The sequence below is a fragment of the Mizuhopecten yessoensis genome, unplaced genomic scaffold (assembly GCF_002113885.1).
Source record: "Mizuhopecten yessoensis strain PY_sf001 unplaced genomic scaffold, ASM211388v2 scaffold9467, whole genome shotgun sequence".
Lineage (NCBI taxonomy): Eukaryota > Metazoa > Mollusca > Bivalvia > Pectinida > Pectinidae > Mizuhopecten > Mizuhopecten yessoensis.
The window spans coordinates 395,617-422,014 of record NW_018408062.1 but is presented as its reverse complement, the minus strand read 5'-3'; the positions used below and the strand labels follow the sequence as shown (position 1 = coordinate 422,014).

Genomic DNA, 26,398 nt, shown 5'->3' with positions numbered 1-26,398 from the left:
TTGATACACTATACCAAAACCAATGACACTGTGTCATACACCCAATCAGCCTTCTAGGACTCGTTGGTAATGCTAGGGGCAAAATAGTTTGGAAATTAAATTGGTCTACACTTTGATTGATCCCTAAATTTATGAAATTCAATATTTGGAAGAGCACTGGTTAATAAGTAAAAGTGTGTAAACGAACATTACATTACTCAAAGGAGATTACAGTGGCAAGCAAAAAGGCATCATGGTGTGTGTCAAATGTGGTGTATTAAATACGAAATTTCTCTTTTTTGTGGCACTTATTTCATCTATTTTGGTGGAGTAATCACTAATTTCACATATATAGGTATTGTCGATATTGTGATATTTTCAACACGTCAGGGAAAACTTCGTGCCACAGAAATGACGGCAATATCGTATAAACATATACAGTTTATTTAATGTGAGGCATTAACTATTAACGACATAGGTAAAGTGATATATACCGTAGAGCAACAGAGCGACAACAAGTTTCTTGGGGGATTAATATTATCAAATATTTATTAATATAAAATTGATAACTTACATGGATCCAAATAATCTGCCTGATTTTGCTTCATCAAAATTTAAGCCAGTGTTTATGCCACATTGGACTTTGTGCGGAAAAAAGTGATAACGTCGACTAGTTTGCTGATTGGGTCCATCGGGTTTTGCTTCCCTTACGTGAAGGGTTATTAATTGTCTTTCGCATGCATGCTTGTAATTTCTATTGACATTTTTTCATTTTTTTCTAATTTAATTTCGGCATTACTAAGACAGGGGGTTTAATTAAGAGCACGACATTTCCTGTAAATTAATCTGAGATCATGACCGCGGTGCAAGGAATAGTTCTCTAAATCACGAGAACACACGATCAAGCAATGTGTTGATGGAGGTTGATGGCTGAACATCGAGTTCCTGGTGTACACAAGCTAAAGGTATCTTTAGATCACTTTTATATGTAAATACATTTATACATTGTATTTTGTAGTGCAGAGGTGTTTTTCAAATGAAACAATAGTTGTAAAGAGAATGAGAATTACCCACAATGTACCCTTTAAATGTTATTTAAACATTCATAATTAAGATCGGTAAGAAATAATAAAGCAACGACTTAAAATCATTTTTGTTTACATGAAACAACGCAATTAAGCTACCAGCACTGTGCATTTATCCATTCATTAAAAAAAGTGGGAGAGTTTGAACTCAAATAAAAAAGTGTATGTTTACCACCTTTTATGTTTGTATTTAAACTAAACAAATTCAACATGACAATTAACGCAAGACTACAGTGAAACTAACCTTACTATTGGCAAATATGTCATGATCAATATGTACAAGATAGGGTTGATGATGAGAATAAACAGCCCTCAGTAACAGAATGACAATGGATCTGATTGTCGGGTAGAGTAATCTATTTATAATACGTCGCGTATAATAAGGTTTTAATCCACTCATTATGGTTATAGGTAAATACACAGGTGAGTCGTGATTACGGTTCTTCGAGTGATAGATTATCGATGTTTATATACAGGACAAGGTACTAAGTACGTAAAATGTCAATAATGAATGCTATATCACTAACGTGTCTAGGTACATATAGAGTACAGTACAGGTCAGCGTCAACCTCGGTTGGATACAAAAACGGTGATATCTCCTGGCAATTTACTAGTACGGCCAACATTGAGAGTTTATACCTTCCAACCATTCATTAACAAATACATTCGACGTGTATAAGAATTGTAAATCTGCTCTCATTGCATGATCGTATGAGGCGACTAAATTTGGGATCTTATCTGTTCTTTTCTTTCTAAACAACACTCTTTTTCCTAATGTCTTCCCTGACAATGCCTCTCTGTTGGCCTTTAGTTGAGCGTTCGCCCTGTGAGGAAGGCTTTGGGTTCTGTCCCCCGACCGAGACATACCAGAGTCTGTAAAAATGGTAGTTTCTACTCCTGCTTAACGCTCAGCAATTTAGGAGTGGGACGACTGGTTCGCCCGTTGTCAGTAAATTGTGACCGGATGGGGGGTCCTGCTGGGTGTCTTCGGCAGTATGTTTCAGTGAAGTAGCACTATGAAGTCGGCATCAGTTCAAGGAGACAAACACGAACATATCGTAGCCTCACAAAACAAACACGCATACACTACACGCATGCATCTTGCACACAGGGGAGGCCGTCCTTAAATGACCATAGCTGTTGATAGGGTGTTAAACAATACTTAACCAAACCAAACCAAACTAAATAACAAACGCCATGTATTAAGTTCAATCGCGATTTTTCGCAACAAGAAAGCGCAAAAGCATAAACGTGTCGTCTGCTTGAATTTGAAGAAATAGGTTTGCCGTTTCCCCTGCTTGTGAACAGATTCCGTTATGTACACCAATAGTATGACAGCTGAAGCAAGGGTGCCGAGACTATCTTATTATTAACATTTCAAATACAACGTGCTCTTAACAGAAAAAGTTGTGGGAGCTTCGACTAATTGATTGATAGTAAACATCTAGCACATGATAATTGCTCGTGAAAACAAATCAGTACTTCAATGAGAATGAAACAATCTTATTGTTATTTTTGTTGCAAAAGATAAAAATTCTGAATATTTTTGGGAATGTAGGCGATAATAAGCCTTAGTTTGGTGGTGGATTAGAAGTCGACAGTTAACCCCCCTGTGATCCAAAGTGTATGCCTGTCTGCCAATGTTTATAGGTCTGACGCCTTGGAACTCGGCTATAAGCCTGTTACATTTCCAGTCTGGTAGACCACCTTATTTATGACAGCAATAATTCAATGTCCGGCTCGTATGTACTAGGACATGGAAAATAAGACAGCCGGAATTACCCTCTGCTCAGAAAAATCTATACGGTATGGATTACTTCTTGTGGTCCTTGACATGTCTATTAGTTATTCCGAGACTGATCTGGCCAATGTTCCACATTTATGGAGATATAGGTATGCTTGTCTTGATTCCAAAAGATGCTATGCATACTTGTGCTGTTATATATATTTACTTCATTAAAACCGAAATGGACATTAAAATGATCCGTCATCAATAGCATAAAAAGAGATAACTACATATGAAATATATTGTTTTTGAAAACAGCACACAATTCTAATATAAATATATATATATAAATAATACAACATCATGAAAATGACAAAACCTTTTTAAACAAAAAGTTTAGCACCAACAAAACATTAGGCAATCATATATTTGGTATGGAAAACCCTGCGTATTCAATATTCCAAATGTTATGAAAAATGGATTGACATGTACATGTAACATCATTCGCCGAGAATATTTCTTCAAAGTTACAAATACACAATAACTGGTACTAGTCATCGAAACATTACATTGAAAATCTTATTGGTTGTGTAAAAAGAACTTTTCATAATCCATACTTACCAACCTGAAGAAACTGTTTAGAAACAATAACTGATGGTTGCTGTCATTACCAAGGGCAAGTTTGGGACATCGTGATCCAAATACCAAATACATGACTAAATAACATAAACATGCGACAGCTACAATACACAAGGGCATCACGTGAAATCAAATCTCATACAAAAAGACAAAAGCAGAGGATCATGAAAGCCACTAAACTCTGGAAGACAATCATAGGGCTCCATGAGGGTAGATATTTCTTGCTGAATGTATAAAACCAGTCATGCTGTCTGCTGCTGAATTTAGGAAAACTTGTAGAACCGGATCTGGGATAGAGTAAACTAATCCTTAAACGTGATCGATCTGTAATCTCAAGGATATAATAGACGTTATTTTTTTGATCGTAAAAATTATCTAATGAAGATAAGAATTCCAGTAGTGCATTTGTCATCAGAACACGACAATCATGAAAATCCAATTATCTAAAACTTTAAAGTTAAAGAGCACACCATTTGTATGCGTTATTTGATATAAAAGAGCACATGATTTGTATGTGTTATTTGATATAAAAGAGAACATGATTTGTATGTGTTATTTGATATTAAAGAGCAAACAATTTGTATGTGTTATTTGATATTAAAGAGCAAACCATTTGTATATGTTATTTGATATTAAAGAGCACACGTTTTGTATGTGTTATTTGATTTTTAAAGAGCACACCATTTGTATGTCTGATTTGATATAAAAGAGCACATAATTTGTATGTGGCATTTGACATAAACGAACACATAATTTGTATGTGTGATTTGATATAAAAGAGCACATCATTTGTATGTGTTATCTGATATAAAAGAAAACATCATTTGTATGTGGTATTTGATAAAAAAAGCAAACGATTTGTATGTGTTATTTGTTATAAAAGAGCACATTATTTGTATGTGGTTTTTGATATAAAAGAGCACATGATTTGTATTGATTATTTGATATAAAAGAGCAAACGATTTGTATTGATTATTTGATATAAAAGAGCACATCATTTGTATGTGTTATCTGATATAAAAGAGCACATCATTTGTATGTGTTATCTGATATAAAAGAGCACATCATTTGTATGTGTTACCTGATATAAAAGTGCACATCATTTGTAAGTGTTATTTCATATAAAAGTGCACACCATTTGTATGTGTTATTTCATATAAAAGTGCACATGATTTGTATGTGGCATTTGATAAAAAAGAGCAAACGATTTGTATGTGTTATTTGTTATAAAATAGCACATTATTTATATGTGTTTTTTGATATAAAAGTGCAAATGATTTGTGTGTGGTATTTGATGAAAAAAAGAGCAAACGATTTTATGTGTTATTTATGTGATATAAAAGAGCACATTTTTTATAAGTGTTATTTGATATAAAAGGATACATCATTTGTATATGTTCTTTGATATAAAAGAGCACATTTATTGTATGTGTTATTTGAAATAAAAGAGCACATCATTTGTTTGTTGTATTTAAGATAAAAGAGCACATGAATTGTATGTGTTATTTGATGTAAAAGAGCACATCATTTGTTTGTGTGCTTTGATATAAAAGAGCACATCATTTGTATGTGTTATATGATTTAAAAGCGCACAATATTTGTATGTGTTATTTGATATATAGAAGAGCACATGATTTGTATGTGTTATTTGATATAAAGGAGCACATCATTTGTATGTTTTATTTGATATAAAAGAGCACATGATCTGTATGTGGTATTTGATATAAAGGAGCACCTGATGTGTATGTGTTTTTAAATATATAAGAGCTCATAACTTGTTTGTGTCCTTTAATATAAAAGAGCAGGGGATCTTGCGATGGATGTTTTTGATTGTTTATGTACATTTTTCTTTCTATTTGATTAAAGTAAGGGAGATAACAAATTGATAATGCGGAATTCAGATTTGAATATGTATTATTGTTGCTGGATAGAAACCAAAAGATGATCACTAACCATTCAAAAACCAAACAGAACAAAGACTAAACATTATAGTAATAATTAATTTCAAATTCTTCAGGAATATTTTTGCAGCATTGAACAAATTATGATTCTTTTCACATCAGAGCATGTGCTACCCGGAATTTCATCATAGTAACCAGAAACGGAACACTGTTATATAAAGACAATGTGACACACAGGCTAAAACAAATATGTGATGAGGTTTTTTTACTTTATATTTCTATTTTACGATTTCATAAAATCGATCTTTAAAAACAGATAATTGCATAATAAGTTTACACAACAAAGTGTTCGTTTTACTGCTTTGCTCTAGTTGAAAGTTTGTGATCATTAATACCATAAGCAATAGTCCCCCCGATTGAGACGTCATACCATAATTTGACGGCAATGTTGTATACGTCTATTATTTTGTTCAAAGCAGCAACGAATAATTTAATAAAGTGAATTATATGATGGTAATAGTATTACAGTTTATTTTATATTTGACAGCCTCTGATAATAATTTTCTTACTTCGCTAATTAATTGCGGGATATTCAAAACAATCCTCCGACACTTCAATTAGCAAATGAGATTGGACTAATAACGCGCATACAAAGTAACTTATGAATAAGCAATCATAATACATTTTAACAGGTCGACATGCATGCTGTGTCTAACGACACACGACGATGGTAGTGATGGCTGTGTTAATGATTCACACTTTTCTACCTGTGTACTCAGTACATTAGGCTCTGCTTTACTCGCGTTTTTTGACGCTCATTAGCTAATCACCTTCGTTATCGGCCTTACTGAACCATACTGATGCCTAGCAACGATAGAAAGGGAAAACGTTTGATACGGATCTGTCATTGATGATAGGATATTGTCGTCAATTTGATAAATATAGTAAGGCCCAGAACACTGAAACAGACTTTAGTTCTCTGTGTTCTGACCATCAGATTAAAAACCAAAGGTGTTGAAACATGTGTTTTGTTTGGATTAATCGATTTATCATTTACAAGACATGTAGCTCATACAAGCATTAGATCTTTAAACCCGTCTATGCGATAGACGTTTCACTAAAACGATACCAGTGATAGAATTTGGAGGATAAAAAGGTATTTGATTTCATACAAACAATATATATTCTCCCATTGATTAGACAAAATAGAAAACAGAGAAGTGTAGTATACTCTACATCGTTATGAATGTGTGGTTAATGGCATTAGTCGATTCTATAAGACATGGAACAGCAGGCATACCTGATTTCAGTGTCCTTATTTGTTTGATCTCCGTTGTGTTTGGCGATGAGCTGAAGGCGTTCTTAATTTCGTTTTATTTTCAATCAAAGCATTAGTCGCTCTTATAGACGGTAGACGTTAATACGTAGTCATCAAGTTTGCACTATCAAATTCTACTATGAGATTAAGTAAACAATACGTATCTTAACGCTGATCTACAATGGTGATACACAAACATGTACACATGTACAGATACAGCAATGTGTGATTAGTACATTTCTCTTAATGGTCTAGAAAGCGAATAAAGCAGTTACCCGTATGAGAGTTTTTTTTTATTAAACTGAAGAAGTTGAAACTAAAATTAAATGTTAAGTAAATGTACGTATATTTGTCTGACTGAGAATTAAATGAAGCTATAAAGGAATTATAAGGTACCAATAAAACAAAAGCATGTATTTTGCTCTATTTTATATTTAAGTCATAGGGATACGCGTGGCAATGCAGATAAACGACACATACTTTTGGTAAACCTAGAACACAGTTAGAAGTAAATAATCTAGCCTAATGATTTAATGCATCACCTCATATGTTAGACGAGGACGAGTGTGCAAGACAACCTACAGCTGATTTAACATGGTGTTTGGTTTAGTGCTGTCTAGACAGTCAAGAGCACGGAGTAAAACGACAGTTATCTTACATTTGGATTTCCCAAGCCTGTTGCACTTATCTCAGAGTGGCTGTAATGTTTTCTTATACATCGAATTCACTGTCCGCAGCAATGTATTGTATGTCTGTAGACCATTTCAGTTAATGAAGTTGCCGGTATCCACACTCGAGAGTAATAACATGTATTGTACAATAGAAAACATATAGAAATGTCAACATGGACACCGTGGGAACTAAACGTCGATACAAAAAGACGGTATGGGCGAGATGATGTGTTTCTGATTGGTAATAAAGGGTAAGCGTTTCCTGTGCCACACATGAAACCGTCGTTATAATAGTTTGTTTATGTCAATGTTAGGTCCTGTAGTGTAACAGTATTGCGTGATAAGGATCACTCTTGGACTGACAAATCAGTGAGTTCCGCTGATCGAGTTCATAAGTCACATTTCATTCTCTACTTCAGAGCTTGAGATTTTACCGCTATGCTGAAGTCATTGTACGGTCACCGTGACATTATTATCCAACAATCGGGTGAAAAACACTAAGTCAGGTCTTAAATCATCAATGACCTATATACTGAGCAGAATTTATCACGATACTTCACGACACCTGACACTAAGCGGACATCAGACCTATCCACTTATGGTCTTTTACATCAAAAAATGTTGATGGTTTGTATTGAAATTTCATAAAAGTAACACTAAGCAAATTTTAGAAATCATTGATCAGTGCTATAGTCAATCCGAACAGAAACATTTTCAATTCATATCTTTGTAGTGGCACTGGGATCCTTATAAACAAACCATAGTACTGAGCAGAATTTGTCATGATACTTCACGACACCTGACACTAAGAGGACATCAAACCTATCCACTTTTAGCACTTGTTTATACTAAAGATGAATAAAATACAAAGCCAGACCCCGAAAAATGATACATTTTAAATAATTCAGGATCCTTCTCCCATTGCAGAGAAAACACTACATATTTCCAATTTGTGTTTCTACGCATTCAACTTCAACTTCCCTTAACTTCGTCTAGGATTTAATGTATTTGGTGTTAGAGCGGCCACTGATACAGTAGCTCTGTTGCTTAAAGTGACAGTATTGTGTCCGGTGGTCTTTTACATCAAAAATGTTGATGGTTTGTATTGAAATTTCATAAAAGTAACACTAAGCAAATTTTAGAAATCATTGATCAGTGCTATAGTCAATCCGAACAGAATTATTTTCAATTTATATATTTGTAGTGGCACGGGGATCCTCATGAACAAACCATAGCGAAATGACAGATTTATGTCAAACATACATATATGCTATAATCATTATATAAAATGTGTTAGAAACTTCTATCTAACTTCAATAAAGGCGTTTATCACTTGACTACCCTGTTATGAGTGTAACAACACCCATTACCTCAATTATGTTGTGAATACACGTATAATAACACCGTGGAGGGTTTTGATTGGTCAGTCTATTCACATGTGGTGTGTGTTAATACGCGTGGCGTAGTATGTAAACAGAACTACTCGCCGTACGAGTCATAGAACTATACAATATGTAAATAATTACAATCACATTAACTCGGATCAGCACAAACATATTTGGCGCATATTATCCGTCCCTTTAGGAACCATGGCTCTTGCCCCAACACAATGTCAACAGAATCAGTTGACTCCAACTTGTAACAACACCGCAGTCTAAAATACAGCCACGAACAGGGCCTTATCAAGAAATGTTCTCGGAGGACTTCACACAATGTTTGGTGGTAATGCGTATGGAGGACATTTCTATGTCAATATGGTTTTAAAAGAAGACAACGTCAGTCATCAAAGAGCGATTTAACGAAGAAGAATCGTTTCAGATAGCAGCATTGACTAATCAGGCTTGGAAACAGGTATGACCTAGATTCTGTACTTGCGCGCGCTATGACGCGTCGTTTTGCTATGACGCGGCTGTCTGCCACTCTGGCGCGGTCACTTTTTAGTTTTAGATCGTTGTGTTAAAAACATTGTTTCACTTGCATTTCTAATAACAAACACATATTTTTGATTAAATTAAACTAAAGCTGACAATTCAAATAGTATAATTAGTTGATAGTACTGTCAAATCATGTACAGATTTGGGAACTATGTCTCATCGCATTCTGTGGAATTATATTCTTATAGCCGTGATTGGGTTGCTATTGGTAAAGAAGGAATTCAAAAGATGAGTTTTAAACTGATAAATCTCATATCAAATGGAAATTCACACGAAATCCTCTTTTTATTACCGTTTTACGTATGATTATTACACATCGCATGCTTTCGTGAATTGAAACTGTATTACCCCATGTGAATGGAAACCAAACTATACATCATTTCCATATGTGTTTATATTGTAAACTAAAACAGCAGACAGATCCCAACTATGACATTTTTATGTTGTTAAAAAGAAAATTCAATATTGTCTGTCTCCTTATGCAATATTACACTAGAAATACGTCTGTAGTTTTTAGAGAATACAGCTTATGTGTATAACAATACATTCCGTCATGGTAAAAAACCTTTTAAGTAATTTTTGCCTTTTTTAAATTAAAAATTATTTTTGTTATGTTTCGATACTACATGTACATCATTGTAACGAAAGCGTTACCATTTTTGTGTGGGATTTACATGTTAAGGAATAGAGCCGGTTATTGACAGCCGTTTGTTCCACTACACTATACATGTAACACTTTTCGAACAAAACACGTTTTTTTTTGTAGCTGTTATGGTAAATCCAAGAACTCATATCTCATGGCATTCTATGACGACAACACATTTTTTTCCTCTGATTGTGATCGACTTTTCATAACCAGACGCCGTCAGTATAAAGTGGCTTTGAAGTTTATTGTAATAATCAGTATAATAAATGTCATCCGCCATTCCGACGTCAATCGCGTTACAGAAAAGAGGGATAAAATGTTGGGTTTTTAAACCTTTACTCTACATCATTGATGGGAGGGCACTCTGATATAGACCAAGGGTGGCCTAAGTTTTGACATGATGCAGACTGACATTATCCAGGTAAAAAAATGACAGGAACCATGGAATTGTATTGCTGTTTGTATTTTAAAGCCGTGCTCCGAGTCACCGAACCTATCTATAGATATCCCGACATCTTGCATTGAGAGTTGAGATCGTCATTTGTGTCGACATTGACAAACGATCAAATTGATAAAATACACGGTAAAAGATGAAAATGTATTTAGAATTAGAAACTTTTAAATCAAAAAGATGGAAATCAGGTTAATGATGCGGTCGTAAAATGAAATATCATGGTTTTAAGACACAGGACAATGGGAGCATGTCTATCCCAGGAATGTATAACATTTTAAAGTGCTACATGTCTTTCATATTTACAAATGTTGAAATTAAAAAAGATGGAAATCAAGTTAATGTTACTCTTAAATTATGTAATCATACAATGTCAATTATGACAGAGTATCATAATTACGTGATTTAACTGGCAAAAGGACGCACCCACCCACTTCAAGTTGCATTGTAAATAGGTAATAAAAGTAAACATTCGGTAGTATAAACAGCTAAATATATGTCTTACGTAAACATATACCTTTACGAAGCAAGCTTATGTCAAATGTTATGTGACTGTGGGATATGTACACAAATACATTGAAAATAAAAGAAATCGTCAAAACATGCAGGGTCTAATTATGCCTTTAATGTTGACACTTATCAGGTACACCGAAGAGTCGCTGATCAGAATTGTATTCGTGTATCATCCTGGCCAATCATAATACTATGTACCCGTGGATACAATAAATAACACACTCCTTGCTGTGGGTCGTCAACATGGGAAATTACAGAACTGATTACTTACGTTCTGTTTCTTTTGTTTGGTATGGTAGTCTTTCTTTGATATCACCGCCACTATACCAAACTACTTCATGTTTGATATGTGAACCCTAGTGACTAAACATATCTGTCTGTTAATTAGTAAATCAACAGAGCCATGAATATGTATGCCGCTCTCGAGTCAACCTATGATTCAAAACAGTATGGTTTGGTAATTGCATTATTTATGTATAACAAAACACAGAAGAGCAACATGTTGCGTTCGAATATGTGAATATTTGGCAGACAGGTTTTCTTTCCTGGAGAGAGGCTGTGTTCTCGACGTTCGTGACTATTAACAAGTCTCCCAGCGACTACCGTAAACATGTTCGTGACCTGGTTTGTTCTCGTCGACATGCTGTTTTGTCATATTGTCACGAATATCACTGTCTGGTAACATGCTGGGATATGTCACAAAAGCTTCTTGCATAATAAAGGTCTAGCGAGCATTACTAAAATATCTATTTCTGTCAAATCAATCTATTTTTACTTTTCCTCAAACAAGCAGCAGTAGAAAAATGATAGAACTTTATTTGAATACTAAGTACATACTATACACAAGAACACGTTTAAGTCATATTTCCCTTATCACACCAGAACTGCGAATGGCTGCGTGGTACATTGGTTTGTACCATTATTCATTTCACATTGCGATTACGACATCAGTCTTGTCACACTTTTGTTAATTGAATAGAATATTTGTTATATCAAAGAATCCAGAACATTCAGTTTCTTTCCCTGGTTTTTAGGAATTCATGATGCCTTATGTTTAGTATTTCTTCTCCGTTACTTTTGTTTGTTTTTCAGGGATCAGGGAATCCAACTCCGACCGTTTCGATTAAATTGTTACTATGTACCATTGATCACAGATATTTGACTGGTAAAGAATTTGTACAATGAGCTATTGATAATGATTATTTTACGGTAGTGTTAATATGGAACACTTACAATAAACCTTGGATAACAGAAATTTTACGGAAGTGTTACTATGAAACGCTTACAATGTGTTTTTGATAACGGATTGTTAAGATTTTGGCCTTAACGATTAACGGTGATGAAGTGTTTCTAGTGTAATTTGGTAATTTCAATATTTAATTATTAACGTCGAAGTTAAATGCCTCTTCACGATAGTGTCTCGTGTTTATTATTAGACACCATTAGTCACCAGTCATTAGTGAAATGCGAGACGTTAAAATGTCAATTTTCAAGGTCATACTCAACTTCAGACGTTAACACCCAAGGTCAACCGCAACCCTAGAACGTTACATTGCTGAAACAACGGCGCGTTTTCGCTGTGACACAGTAACGCGTTATGCCAAGTTGAAACTCGTCATTTTTGGTCGGCAAACAGTAGTATTGGACTGGGCGGCTATATAATGATGATGAATGTTTCAATGGTAAAAGTTCTCTTATCGATTTGTATTTTCAGTATCATTTAACGTTGAAGGAAACGTCCACCTTTATATTAACGTGGACATCTTACACTCAGAAGTGTTTTTTTTGTTCACACTAAGGGGAACGAACGAATGACTAAATTAATGTTCATGTCACAAACTTGAACGAATATAGGAATAATCTTATGCAGTAGTATTATCTAATTGACCAATTATTTAGCAGAGATTTGTTTAAACGGGATTCAAAACAATCAAAATATTTGAACAGGGCATTCCTTTATCGAATGTGTTTTAAACAAAATTCAGCTGTTTATTGATAGCCCGTTTTTGTTAAAACATTAGAGTAGCTTTCTTTAAAAGAAACCTAATGTACTGCTTCTGAACCTTAATAAATAATGCAGAAGAATGAAAACCATTTTTACGTAAATGATAAAAGCACATGACGCATCATTAAAATAAAATGTATGCACTCATAATTACCACAAAAGACATGAAACTGAGCAAACATCATGTGAAAAGGAAATTCAATTTCAGCATTCATTTGTCGCAATGTGATGGTATAGGCTCTCGGGCACAAAACAGTACAGGAAGTCACCAAAGGCTTGGCATTATTACAATGGTCGATTATATAATTCTGTAAATCTTCATGTTTTTCAATAGATTATATAACTACGACATTTTATGTTCGTGTATATCAATTCTTCATAGATATACAGTAGATCCCTGTCAGTACGACGACCATTTTATGTTGCTGTAATTTTGTTTGGATATAAAAGTCCTACCATCACTTCTTGTATATGCCATAGAAATGAAGTCATTCAATCGTCTAACGATGGATGAAAACAACATTTGATAAGCATAGATGATAAAAATGTGACAATTTGGTATGATATAAAAGATAAATACATTCAAGATAACTGAAGAGAGAGCAAATTAAACATTACATAATGCTCACCTTGAACGTTAAGATCCGGACAGAAAATGTCAATTACCATCTTAATCCATTACGTGTTACTGACATTCTGGCTTGCCCTTGGTCTGTAGATGATTGTGTCACAAATAGAATCTTTAACTAATTAACGCCAACAAAACATCACAAACATAACAAGAACGTGTGCTATTCCACCTAACACTAAGTCCGTGTTTGTATCTGTTGAACAATATTCCGTTCATCGTCTATAAGCTCGAAAGTAAAAGGAGACGTTTATTCCTGGCATTTTGAGTATCACAAAACAAAGGTCATTTGCTCTCATCGCCCTTCACTCACATGCTGTTACGGATGCTGCCTTGCGTATTTCCTAAAGAAGACGTGCTTTAAGTTAGTCCAGGTAGTCCAGATCATGTTGTTAATAGGTTAATGACTTCTCTATTTGTTGCATTGAATTTTTTTTTTTTTTTTTTTTTTAATATCAAAACATTTTCTAATCGACAAAAACACCAACCTTCACTCAAAACACTTACTGCTGTTGTCATGTGTTCGAGTATCGTCTATTTACCGTCTCGTGTCCAGTTCCGTCCGTATATCTCCCTCTCTCAACAAATACAAACATATGTGACACAATTTGTCGGCGATACTTTCAATTCTCCTCAGCTGCCGTTTCTCCAGTAAACATTGCTGGCTTATAGAATTGATTTGAGTGATGTTCGCTGGCCTATCTATCTATATAGGCCTATTACGGCTCACAAACTGTTGGCTTATTCCTGTCGTGATCGATAGCGCTGTGTTTATATACTGTGGCCTTCCTGCGAACCATCTCCGTGTGTAACCCACAGGCCGGCCCGGCCAATCGTTGCAAGCATTTCGCCAAGTTCATGGAAACGGCAAACATCGAAATTCCTTTCAAATTTCATTTTTTTTTTATAACATCCTAGAAGAGCTTTGGTGTATAAATGCGACCAAATATAAACCTAAATCGGCAGCCCGTGGAAGTGTTAACATGAACGGTACATGTCTTGGTTTATACTACTCATTTTCACGGTAAATATAGTTGTTTGTCATATACATTATTGCTTAAGGTTTATACTACTCATTGTCACGGTAAATATAGTGGTTTGTCATATTCATTATTGTTTAAGGTTTATACTAGTCATGTTGACGGGAAATATAGTGGTTTGTCATATACATCATTGTTTAAGGTTTATACTACTCACTTTCACGGTAAATATAGTGGTTTGCCATATACATTATTGTTTAAGGTTGATGCTACTCATTTTCACGGTAAATTTAGTGGTTTGTCATATACATTATTGGTTAAGGTTTATACTACTCATTTTCACAGTAAATATAGTGGTTTGTCATATTCATTATTGTTTAAGGTTTATACTACTTATTTTCACGGTAAATATAGTGGTTCGTCATATACATTATTGTTTAGGGTGTATACTACTCATTTTCACGGTAAATACAGTGGTTTGTCATATACATTATTGGTTAAGGTTTATACTACTCATTTTCACATTAAATATAGTGGTTTGTCATATATATTATTGTTTAAGGTTTATACTACTCCTTTTCACGGTAAATATAGTGGTTTGTCATATTCATTATTGTTTAAGGTTTATACTTCTCATTTTCACGGTAAATATAGTGGCTTGTCATATACATTATTGTTTAAGGGTTATACTACTCATTTTTACGGTAAATATAGTGGTTTGTCACATACATTATTGTTTAAGGTTTATAATACTCATTTTCACGGTAAATATAATGGTTTGTCATATACATTATCGTTTAAGGTTTATACTACTCATTTTGACGGCAAATATAGTTGTTTGTCATATACATTATTGCTTACGGTTTATACTACTCATTTTCACGGAAAATATAGTGGTTTGTCATATACATCATTGTTTAAGGTTTATACTACTCATTTACACGGTAAATATAGTGGTTTGTCAAATACATTATTGTTTAAGGTTTATGCTACTCATTTTCACGGTAAATATAATGGTTTGTCATATACATTATTGTTTAAGGGTTATACTACTCATTTTTACGGTAAATATAGTGGTTTGTCACATACATTATTGTTTAAGGTTTATGCTACTCATTTTCACGGTAAATTTAGTGGTTTGTCATATACATTATCGTTTAAGGTTTATACTACTCATTTTCTCGGTAAATATAGTGGTTTGTCATACACATTATTGTTTAAGGTTTATACTTCTCATTTTCACGGTAAATATAGTGGCTTGTCATATACATTATTGTTTAAAGTTTATACTACTCATTTTCACGGGAAATATAGTGGTTTGTCATATACATCATTGTTTAAGGTTTATACTACTCATTTACACGGTAAATATAGTGGTTTGTCATATTCATTATTGTTTAAGGTTTATACTACTCATTTTTACGGTAAATATAGTGGTTTGTCACATACATTATTGTTTAAGGTTTATAATACTCATTTTCACGGTAAATATAATGGTTTGTCATATACATTATTGTTTAAGGTTTATGCTTCTCATTTTCACGGTAAATATAGTTGTTTGTCATATACATTATTGCTTACGGTTTATACTACTCATTTTCACGATAAATATAGTGGTTTGTCATATACATTATTGTTTAAGGTTTATGCAGTTTTTAGTAGTATACACGGACACTTTAAAAACAAGGCACTAATTAAGTTGATCAATAAACGAATATCTGTGAAAATATTTCTAACTAAAATCCGTCACGGATGTCATCTTGAAAGAGGTAAAAATCGTAAATGTTACTATAATGAAAAAGCCAATCGTAATCATTACTATTATACAAGTAAAAGCTGAAATGCTGGTGGTATATCCTGTGAATGTGACGTCAGTATCTGTACATTACGATATCTTGCCGTTTCGACGGTTCCCCCCTGAATATCATATATATTTCAAACGGGTGTCGGATGTTTCTCACATTTTCACTCCTGCTGTGCATACTGTTCTATGTATGTCGTACCATTTGAAATGTCAGAGTGGAAAAATACAATTAGTATTCAGTCATCAGACAGTTATTACTAATGAAAACGTTGTGTAGTTTTTAAGCGAAAACATGTTCAGTTTCTTAATAAAGGTGACTGTTGCACATTATTGACAATGCTCTCAAATAGTGCAATGTTGTGAATTTGTCAAAATACACTACAACAGCTGCAATTCTGTAATTGAAACCGTTCTGACAGCATTTGTTTTCAATTTGGATCTCCGGTGTGATAGCAGCAGGTTTTATTATTGTGGAAGAACATTAATAGATACTCTTGTAATAGCACAAGTCGTAGTCGTAACACATACCTACCACTCGGAAATATCACTTCTTTCCCGACTTATGTAATTCGTCTTGTACATCTTCCTATAAGAAACGGTGATCCGTGTGGCATTTCATATAGAAAAGATGCTGTATGAAAGCAATAATGAGTATATCAAACAAAATAAACAGAAATGCAGTGAGACCGTGAAAGAAAAGAATAATTTCTTCAACTCAAACAAAACTTAAATTGAGCCTTGAACGATCACGTTCTCCAGTTACAAAACTGCAATTAACGATCTCTGGTTAAATTTGACACAACGTCTAGATCACTATGATAAGCAATTAATTCATGTTATTTATGAGTTGGCAGTTAAATTAACATGGGGGGGGGGTAAATGTCTATCATCTCTTTTTTGTTTACAGTAGCATAAACCTTCTGTTACAACAGAAGTTACATGTAAGACTAATTTAAATTTGCAACTTTTTTGGCCCTTAGCATCATAGAAGAGTCCTTGAAGCACGAAGCAGCTTTATGGTTCGATGGTATTCACTTTTGGCATGCTGCATATATTACCAAACCTTAAAAGTGCGTTCCGATGTGTGTGTCTTTGGTCAATCTTTCAAGATACATATGCAAAATCACAGTGTATTGCGCGGACGAATATATTCACGAGTGCGCGGAGCGCACGAGTTAATATATACGTCCGCGCAATAAATGAGTGCTTTCTGATTCGTTAGAAAAACACAAGTGCGTGGTCTTGCTTATATCACATACCTTCCGTATTTGGTAGAGATCGATACAAAGATTTTCTAAACTTTGATATTTATTGCAAATACCGGGAACTTTTCAGTTTGCCATGACAAGGGGATTCCCAAAGAAAGTAGTTCCGGCTAGTAGGTAAATACAACATTCCGTATTGCACATGTGCAATACAGAACGTTGTATTTCATGCTCTGAAAATTGCTTGTATTACTATAACAAGATTCAACAGGTATGAGATACAAGTTAGTATACTCTGTTAGTGGATTTTCAGTCCCCAAGGTCTGCCATATCTCTTTATCTCTTTTAAGAAGTGGCGCGGTATGTACTCACTTAACTCATAAGAAATAATTTAAAATTAACCAGTACTCCTGTAATTTGTTAAAATGCATACAGTTTAGGGGGTTGACCTACCTCCCTTTCTGTGCTTAGACCAGGTTGGATGTCTGCCTGTCCGGTCCCTATAATTAATGAGCCAAAAAAGGGAAAAAAAACCCCAGCAAAATGGTAAAGTGTAATCGATTTTTGAAATACTGAATCTATTACAAAATGTTAAAGGTACAATCCCATGTGTGTGTCTTACGTTCCAATGCTCTCTTTTTAACTAAAATAAGATGAACACACTATTGAATGAAAGACTCAATTACTAGAACCAAGTACAGAAAAAACACATATTGAGCCTCGTTAGTGGCGAAACCAGCTGCCCCAGAAGCGATAGAGTGTCCTGTACCACAAATGTTACCCACTTATGATGTCCTCTGTCAAATACAGGTAACAATTTAAATTAAGAATAATCCAAAAACTGTGAATCATATAAAGTGGAGTCCAACAGCTGGTACATGTGATAGGTATCGATGGTGACCTTAGTTAGATTAGCTTATTGATCATTAGGACGCATTTATCCAGGAAAATGACTTAGTACTGGATTAGTAAATCCATAACGTCTGTTATAGTGATTTTAATGAGAAAACCAGTAGTAGTGTCACCTAACGACAGAGGTATGTGGTGTCTTTTTGTGTGACGAATGCACGTGCTTTGTGTTAGTATTTCTTAAACCATATATAGGCAGGGAAATAGCAACAACAGTGCGGACAAGAAGAGAAATAGATCGAGTCTTTTTCCTTTTCGCGAAATATCTATAATTTTCAATGGTATACTATTAAATGATTTTTTTTTTATTGAAAATTTGTAAAAATAAATCGGTTTCTGACCATGCAATATAGTTTCTTAAGGCCTACACAAATATACTCAATAGTAAAGGACAGACATCAAGTAACGGTAGTTCACTTACTGAAATATCAATTAAGCTAACAAAATACAAACATACATGTACGCTCCATATACGAGATCGGCGTCTGTACGAACCAGACAACGGGGTTTCGATCAGGGCTGACACCAGACTGGAACCCCAATCGCACCCATCCCAAGTACGGGTCTCGGGACATAACAGGCAAGTAAATGCTTAGGTGGATCAATGTGTTCCACAATGGCAGGTCGCCACTTAGACCCTTAATATAAGGAATGACAACAACAGCAATTGAGCGTTCTCATGGCTGGCGCCAGCTCTCTTTAATACTACGTATTTGATGCATTCACGTCGCTTCATGGCGCAGTACCGCGTTTATAAATCTTAGCGTTACACTTCAGTGACTTTATATGGTCTTTTTTTACTAAAAACCTTCCATTTTCTCACTTTTCGGTACTTTTAGATTTATTTGATTCTATCCAAAAACATAAAGCTATATCAGCATGAATATTTAACATGAACAAGTAACGAAACCTTAGGATCGATAGCCCCTCCACCACCCCATCCTTTCCCTTTTTAGTGTAATGTTTTGTATTCGACACACACGAATGATGTTTGTGCTAGTGAAATTCTATTGCAGTAATTCCGTTACAATTTGCATTGTTATAGCTGATTTTCTAATGTTTAAAGCAAACCTGTCTGACAAGCAATAATTTACTCTATAATTGTATTACTGTAGAATATGTTATTTCACTGCGTAATACGGAAGAGCATTGGGGCCACGGAGAAAAAGAATGAATTACGTTTTTTTATGTTAATAACTCGAAAATTCGAATTTCAAAAAAATAACACGAAATTTCGAAAATTACACGACTCAATAATTCAAAATTGAGACTTAATACTCGAAATAAGTAGGTCGAAATGACGAGATAGTAAGTCGAAATTTCGAGTTAATTAATTGGAATTTTGAGCTATAATCTCGCAATTTCGAGTTATTATTTTGAAATTTCGAATTATTTAGTCGAAATTTCGAGATATTAACATGAGATTAATCTTCTTGCTGCATGACCCTGATGCTGTTCTGTAGCGTGAAGTTGTACTTTGTATTAAATACAGCATCAAGCATTTCATCGATGAACTAAACACAAAGCTTCTTCCGCAATATGGTTGTAGTTAAACACAAGCAATACCAAAATTGCTAAGGACATGTATGGTTTGATTAATGAAAAACCCGTATCATTTGCTATACTTTAAAGTTGCGATGTGACACAATGCATGGGATATTTTTGTAAATGAGTTGAAAATAATCCACGTAACTAATATGGAACTTTCATTGTAAAATGCATTATTTACAACATGCCTATACATGATGATTCGGCGATTGCCCGGTAAAATATTGTCCGTTCATGCTGTTTCATTAATATTCCAATTCTGTATCCTAGGTGTCTAAATAAGAATAGGATTGGTGTCTTTAATGCTGTTTTTGACCGCCTTGACTTCCAGATTTCAATTTCTAAATAAGTACAACATCGTTTTGTAGTGTTAAGTATAAACGGCTATTGCAAACGCAGAATTTATAGTGGGTTTCCAGGGTTCTTAATTGGATACGGATATGCGTCTTTAAAAACGCATTTATATCAAATTTATATCGCAACGAGATAAACAAAGAAAACAATAACGCTCAGTGTCAATAGGTAACCCGTAAATATAAGAATAAAGTATCTGCATGTACATTTTATTGTCCATTATACGCAAACACCCGAGCACTGTCTTTATGGACAAATGTATCATACTGTAGCTGTTGACAATAACTCAGTCTATTAGTCCATTTTGTGCGACCTTTAAATAGGTTTCATCTAAATATATAACAATTGATTCGTTACGGCTGCTGCACTGTGTCACCTTTGATGGGTTTAAGTGGATTAAAGCCACAACTGGTGGAAAATTTCTATATATCGCCACGACGAGTGATCCTTATTTCTCCAATGAAATAATGTTACTCAATGAATATTTTATATTCATCGCATTAACCGGAAGGAAAATGATGGCTTCATATCCGAAATGCGAGTTTGGGCGTTTTAAACAGTAAGTTTATTAGTCAACACGGACAACTGAAAAATACCAAAACAAAAGGTCAAAACGATGTACATAATATAACTGTTCATAATTTAGCTTAGTTCTTTGAAAACAGGGCTTAAGATATCTTTCTGAAATGAATGTATTTACATATTCTGATATAGATGCACAATGGTGTCAACCACAGACTAATTCAGCATCATGCACACATAGCATTTGTATAACTAGTTCCAAGAGATATTTGTTTCCTAAAACCAAGAATCGTTTAGTTGCGTATTTCTATGTTCATGACAAAATTTTATTAAACACAAAGAAAACCTAGTTATAGAAAAGATAGATCAATAGGTATATGCAGATGAACCCAGTTTTACTGCAGAAAAACGCTGCCTGATATTGCTGTCTAAAAAGGAGAAATATATAGAAGGGATTCCAAAAACACCGGACGAAACAAACCAAGAGTTCCATAGTATTGTGAAATGGTAAAAACATCCGATTAAGGAACGCCAATGTCCCCGGGCCAGGCCCGAATGTGGATGACATGATGGGAAGCTGCCGACACTTCTCTAATAGAATATATAACGGGACCTAGCGATAACAGAAGTCATATCCTAAGTATGAATTGTGCTGTGTTAATGCCAGAACAATATTATCCCCAGGAACATTCTACAGGATGACAAACATCTTATATAGCTTACAATATAATTTATTGATGTGTATAAGAGAGATTTTTTTTGTCTTATTTGCCTAGCGAAACGAATATTGGGTCTTTTAATTTTATGTCATTTTGAAGGTGTCCGTTTCTGTCATTAGAGATATTAATATAATTGACCATTTATTAAATAATGAAGTTTGTCGAAAAAACACGACTTGTTTTGATGAAATAACAGGCAATATAGACAAAATACTTCCTTTGCGTGATAACAAACACACAGCGTCAACAAACAAATACCAGATTGAAGCTAAACGTCGACAACTACAGATAAAAATACGAACCTCTTCCTTTCTACACAACGTGCAGGACTCACAGTCACGGTACATCAGACATCGTGCAGGAGTCACGGTACATCAGATATCGCGCAGGACTCACAGTCACGGTACATCAGATATCGTGCATGACTCACAGTCACGGTACATCAGACATCGTGCAGGACTGACAGTACCGGTACATCAGACATCGTGCAGGACTCACAGTCACGGTACATCAGATATCGTGCAGGAGTCATGGTACATCAGACATCGTGCATGACTCACAGTCACGGTACATCAGATATCGTGCAGGACTCACAGTCACGGTACATCAGACATCGTGCAGGAGTCACGGTACATCAGATATCGCGCAGGACTCACAGTCACGGTACATCAGATATCGTGCATGACTCACAGTCACGGTACATCAGACATCGTGCAGGACTGACAGTACCGGTACATCAGACATCGTGCAGGACTCACAGTCACGGTACATCAGACATCGTGCAGGACATACAGTCACGGTACATAAGACATCATGCAGGAGTCACGGTACATCAGATATCGTGCAGGACTCACAGTCACGGTACATCAGACACCGTGTTAAATGATAATAAACATTAACATTTTATAGTTGGAAATCCTGATGACGACCAAAACATTTTGTAACGTAGGGCCTCGGTTTTCGATGGTAAAACCTGCGTAAGTTATTAAACAGGAAAGGGATGCATTTTACAAGGCAATGCTGTAGAGTAGTGTATGAATTGCATCGTGTAAACACCATCTGTATAATTAGCTGATTCGTATATATTAACGCAACAAAAGTTAGAGACAGTACCCAAATATTAACGTAAGTAATATTTACAAACCAAACCTATAATAGTTTACTGAAGCTATAAAAGTTTCCATCATCTGTAATAGTTTACTGAAGCTATAATAGTTTACTAAAGCTATTTTTTTTTACTGAAGCTATAATAGTTTACTGAAGCTATAATAGTTTACTGAAGCTATAATAGTTTACTGAAGCTATAACAGTTTACTGAAGCTATAACAGTTTACGGAAGCTATAATAGTTTACTGAAGCTATAATAGTTTACTGCAGCTATAAAGGTTTATTGAAGCTAAAATAGTTTACTGAAGCTCTAATAGTTTACTGAAGCTCTAATAGTTTACTGAAGCTATAATAGTTTACTGCAGCTATAAAAGTTTATTGAAGCTAAAATAGTTTACTGAAGCTCTAATAGTTTACTGAAGCTATAATAGTTTACTGAAGCTATAACAGTTTACTGAAGCTATAACAGTTTACTGAAGCTATAATAGTTTACTGAAGCTATAATAGTTTAATGCAGCTATAAAAGTTTATTGAAGCTATAATAGTTTACTGAAGCTCTAATAGTTTACTGAAGCTCTAATAGTTTACTGAAGCTATAACAGTTTACTGAAGCTATAACCGTTTATTGAAGCTAAAATAGTTTACTGAAGCTCTAATAGTTTACTGAAGCTATAATAGTTTACTGAAGATATAACAGTTGACTGACGCTACACAGTTTACTGAAGCTATAACATTATACTGAAGCTATAATAGTTTACTGCAGCTATAAAGGTTTATTGAAGCTAAAATAGTTTACTGAAGATATAACAGTTGACTGACGCTACACAGTTTACTGAAGCTATAACATTATACTGAAGCTATAATAGTTTACTGAAGCTATAACAGTTTACTGAAGCTATAGCAGTTTACTGAAGCTATAATAGTTTACTGAAGCTCTAATAGTTTACTGCAGCTATAAAAGTTTATTGAAGCTATAATAGTTTACTGAAGATATAACAGTTTACTGAAGCTATAATAGTTTACCGAAGCTATAATAGTTTACTGAAGCTATAATAGTTTACTGAAGCTAAAATAGTTTACTGAAGCTATAAAAGTTGACTGACGCTACACAGTTTACTGAAGCTATAACATTATACTGAAGCTATAATAGTTTACTGAAGCAATAATAGTTTACTGAAGCTAAATTAGTTTACTGAAGATATAAAAGTTGACTGACGCTAAACAGTTTACTGAAGCTGTAATAGTTTACCGAAGCTATAACAGTTTACGGAAGCTATAATAGTTTAGTGAAGCTATAACAGTTTACTGAAGCTATAATGGTTTACTGAAGCTAAAATAGGTTACTGAAGATATAACAGTTTACTGAAGCTACATAGTTTACTGAAGCTATAAAATTATACTGAAGCTATAGTAGTTTACTGAAGCTATAATAGTTTACTGAAGCTATAAAGGTTTATTGAAACTATAATAGTTTACTGAAGCTAAAATAGTTTACTGAAGATATAACAGTTGACTGACGCTACACAGTTTACTGAAGCTATAACATTATACTGAAGCTATAATAGTTTACTGAAGCTATAATAGTTTACTGCAGCTATAAAAGTTTATTGAAGCTATAATAGTTTACTGAAGATATAACAGTTTACTGAAGCTATAATAGTTTACTGACGCTATAACAGTTTACTGAAGCTATAATAGTTTACTGATGCTATAATAGTTTACTGAATCTATAATAGTTTACCGAAGCTATAATATTTTACCGAAGCTATAAAATTTTACTGAAGCTATACCAGTTTACTGAAGCTATAATAGTTTACTGAAGCTATAACATTTTACTGAAGCTATACTAGTTTACCGAAGTTATAATAGTTTACTGAGGCTCTAATAGTTTACTGAAGCTATGATAGTTTACTGAAGCAATAATAGTTTACTGAAGCTATAATAGTTTACTGAAGCTATAATAGTTTACTGAAGCTATAAAATTTTACAGAAGCTATAATAGTTTACTGAAGCTATAACATTTTACTGAAGCTATACTAGTTTACCGAAGTTATAATAGTTTGCTGAGGCTCTAATAGTTTACTGAAGCTATAACATTTTACTGAAGCTATACTTGTTTACCGAAGCTATAATAGTTTACTGAGGCTCTAATAGTTTACTGAAGCTATAACATTTTACTGAAGCTATACTAGTTTACCGAAGTTATAATAGTTTGCTGAGGCTCTAATAGTTTACTGAAGCTATAACATTTTACTGAAGCTATACTTGTTTACCGAAGCTATAATAGGTTACTGAGGCTCTAATAGTTTACTGAAGCTATAACATTTTACTGAAGCTATACTAGTTTACCGAAGTTATAATAGTTTGCTGAGGCTCTAATAGTTTACTGAAGCTATAACATTTTACTGAAGCTATACTTGTTTACCGAAGCTATAATAGGTTACTGAGGCTCTAATAGTTTACTGAAGCTATAACATTTTACTGAAGCTATACCAGTTTACTGAAGCTAAAATTTTTTACTGAAGCTATAATAGTTTACTGAAGCTATAACATTTTACTGAAGCTATACTTGTTTACCGAAGCTATAATAGTTTACTGAGGCTCTAATAGTTTACTGAAGCTATAACATTTTACTGAAGCTATAATAGTTTACTGAAGCTATAACATTTTACTGAAGCTATACCAGTTTACTGAAGCTAAAAAAGTTTACTGAAGCTATAACAGTTTACTGAAGCTACATAGTTTACTGAAGCTATAATTGTTTACTGAAGGTATAATAGTTTACTGAAGCTATAAAAGTTTATTGAAACTATAATAGTTTACTGAAGCTATAATAGTTTATTGAAACTATAATAGTTCACTGAAGCTATAATAGTTTACTGAAGCTATAAAAGTTTATTGAAACAATAATAGTTTACTGAAGCTAAAATAGTTTACTGAAGATATAACAGTTTACTGAAGCTACATAGTTTACTAAAGCTATACTAATTTACCGAAGCTATACTAGTTTACTGCAGCTATAAAAGTTTATTGAAGCTATAATAGTTTACTGAAGCTATAATAGTTTACTGAAGGTATAATAGTTTACTGAAGCTATAAAAATTTACTGAAGCTAAAATAGTTTACTGAAGCTATAATAGTTTACTGAAGCTATAACATTTTACTGAAGCTATAATAGTTTACAGAAGCTATAACATTTTACTGAAGCTATACTAGTTTACCGAAGCTATAATAGTTTACTGAAGCTATAATAGTTTACTGAAGCTAAATTAGTTTACTGAAGCTATAATAGTTTACTGAAGCTATAACTGTTTACTGAAGCTCTAATAGTTTACTGAAGCTCTAAGTTTACTGAAGCTACAATAGTTTACTGAAGCTATAATAGTTGTCTGAAGCTATAATAAATGTAGTTTACTGAAGCTATAATAGTTTACTGAAGCTATAATAGTTTTCTGAAGCTATAATAGTTTACTGAAGCTATAACAGTTTACTGAAGCTAAAATAGTTTACTGAATCTATAACAGATTATTGAAGCTATATTAGTTTACTGAAGCTATACTTGTTAACTGAAGCTAAAGTAGTTTACTGAAGCTAAAATAGTTTACTGAAGATATAACAGTTTACTGAAGCTACATAGTTTACTGAAGCTATAATAATTTACTGAAGGTATAATTGTTTACTGAAGCTATAAAAGTTTAATGAAGCTATAATAGTTTACTGAAGCTATAATAGTTTAATGAAGCTATAATAGTTT

The 26,398-nt window shown here is 33.9% G+C and overlaps 1 protein-coding gene across 1 annotated transcript in view; it reads right to left on the bottom strand.

Annotated features, from left to right (window-relative positions):
* Positions 1 to 14,237, bottom strand: part of LOC110458173 — a 31,491-nt gene extending 17,254 nt beyond the window's left edge. The window contains exon 1 of the mRNA XM_021509773.1: positions 13,498 to 14,237. Coding sequence (XP_021365448.1) covers positions 13,498 to 13,537 — 40 coding nt within the window. The 5' untranslated portion in view covers positions 13,538 to 14,237. The remainder of the gene's footprint in view (positions 1 to 13,497) is intronic.
* Positions 14,238 to 26,398: the final 12,161 nt, after the last annotated feature.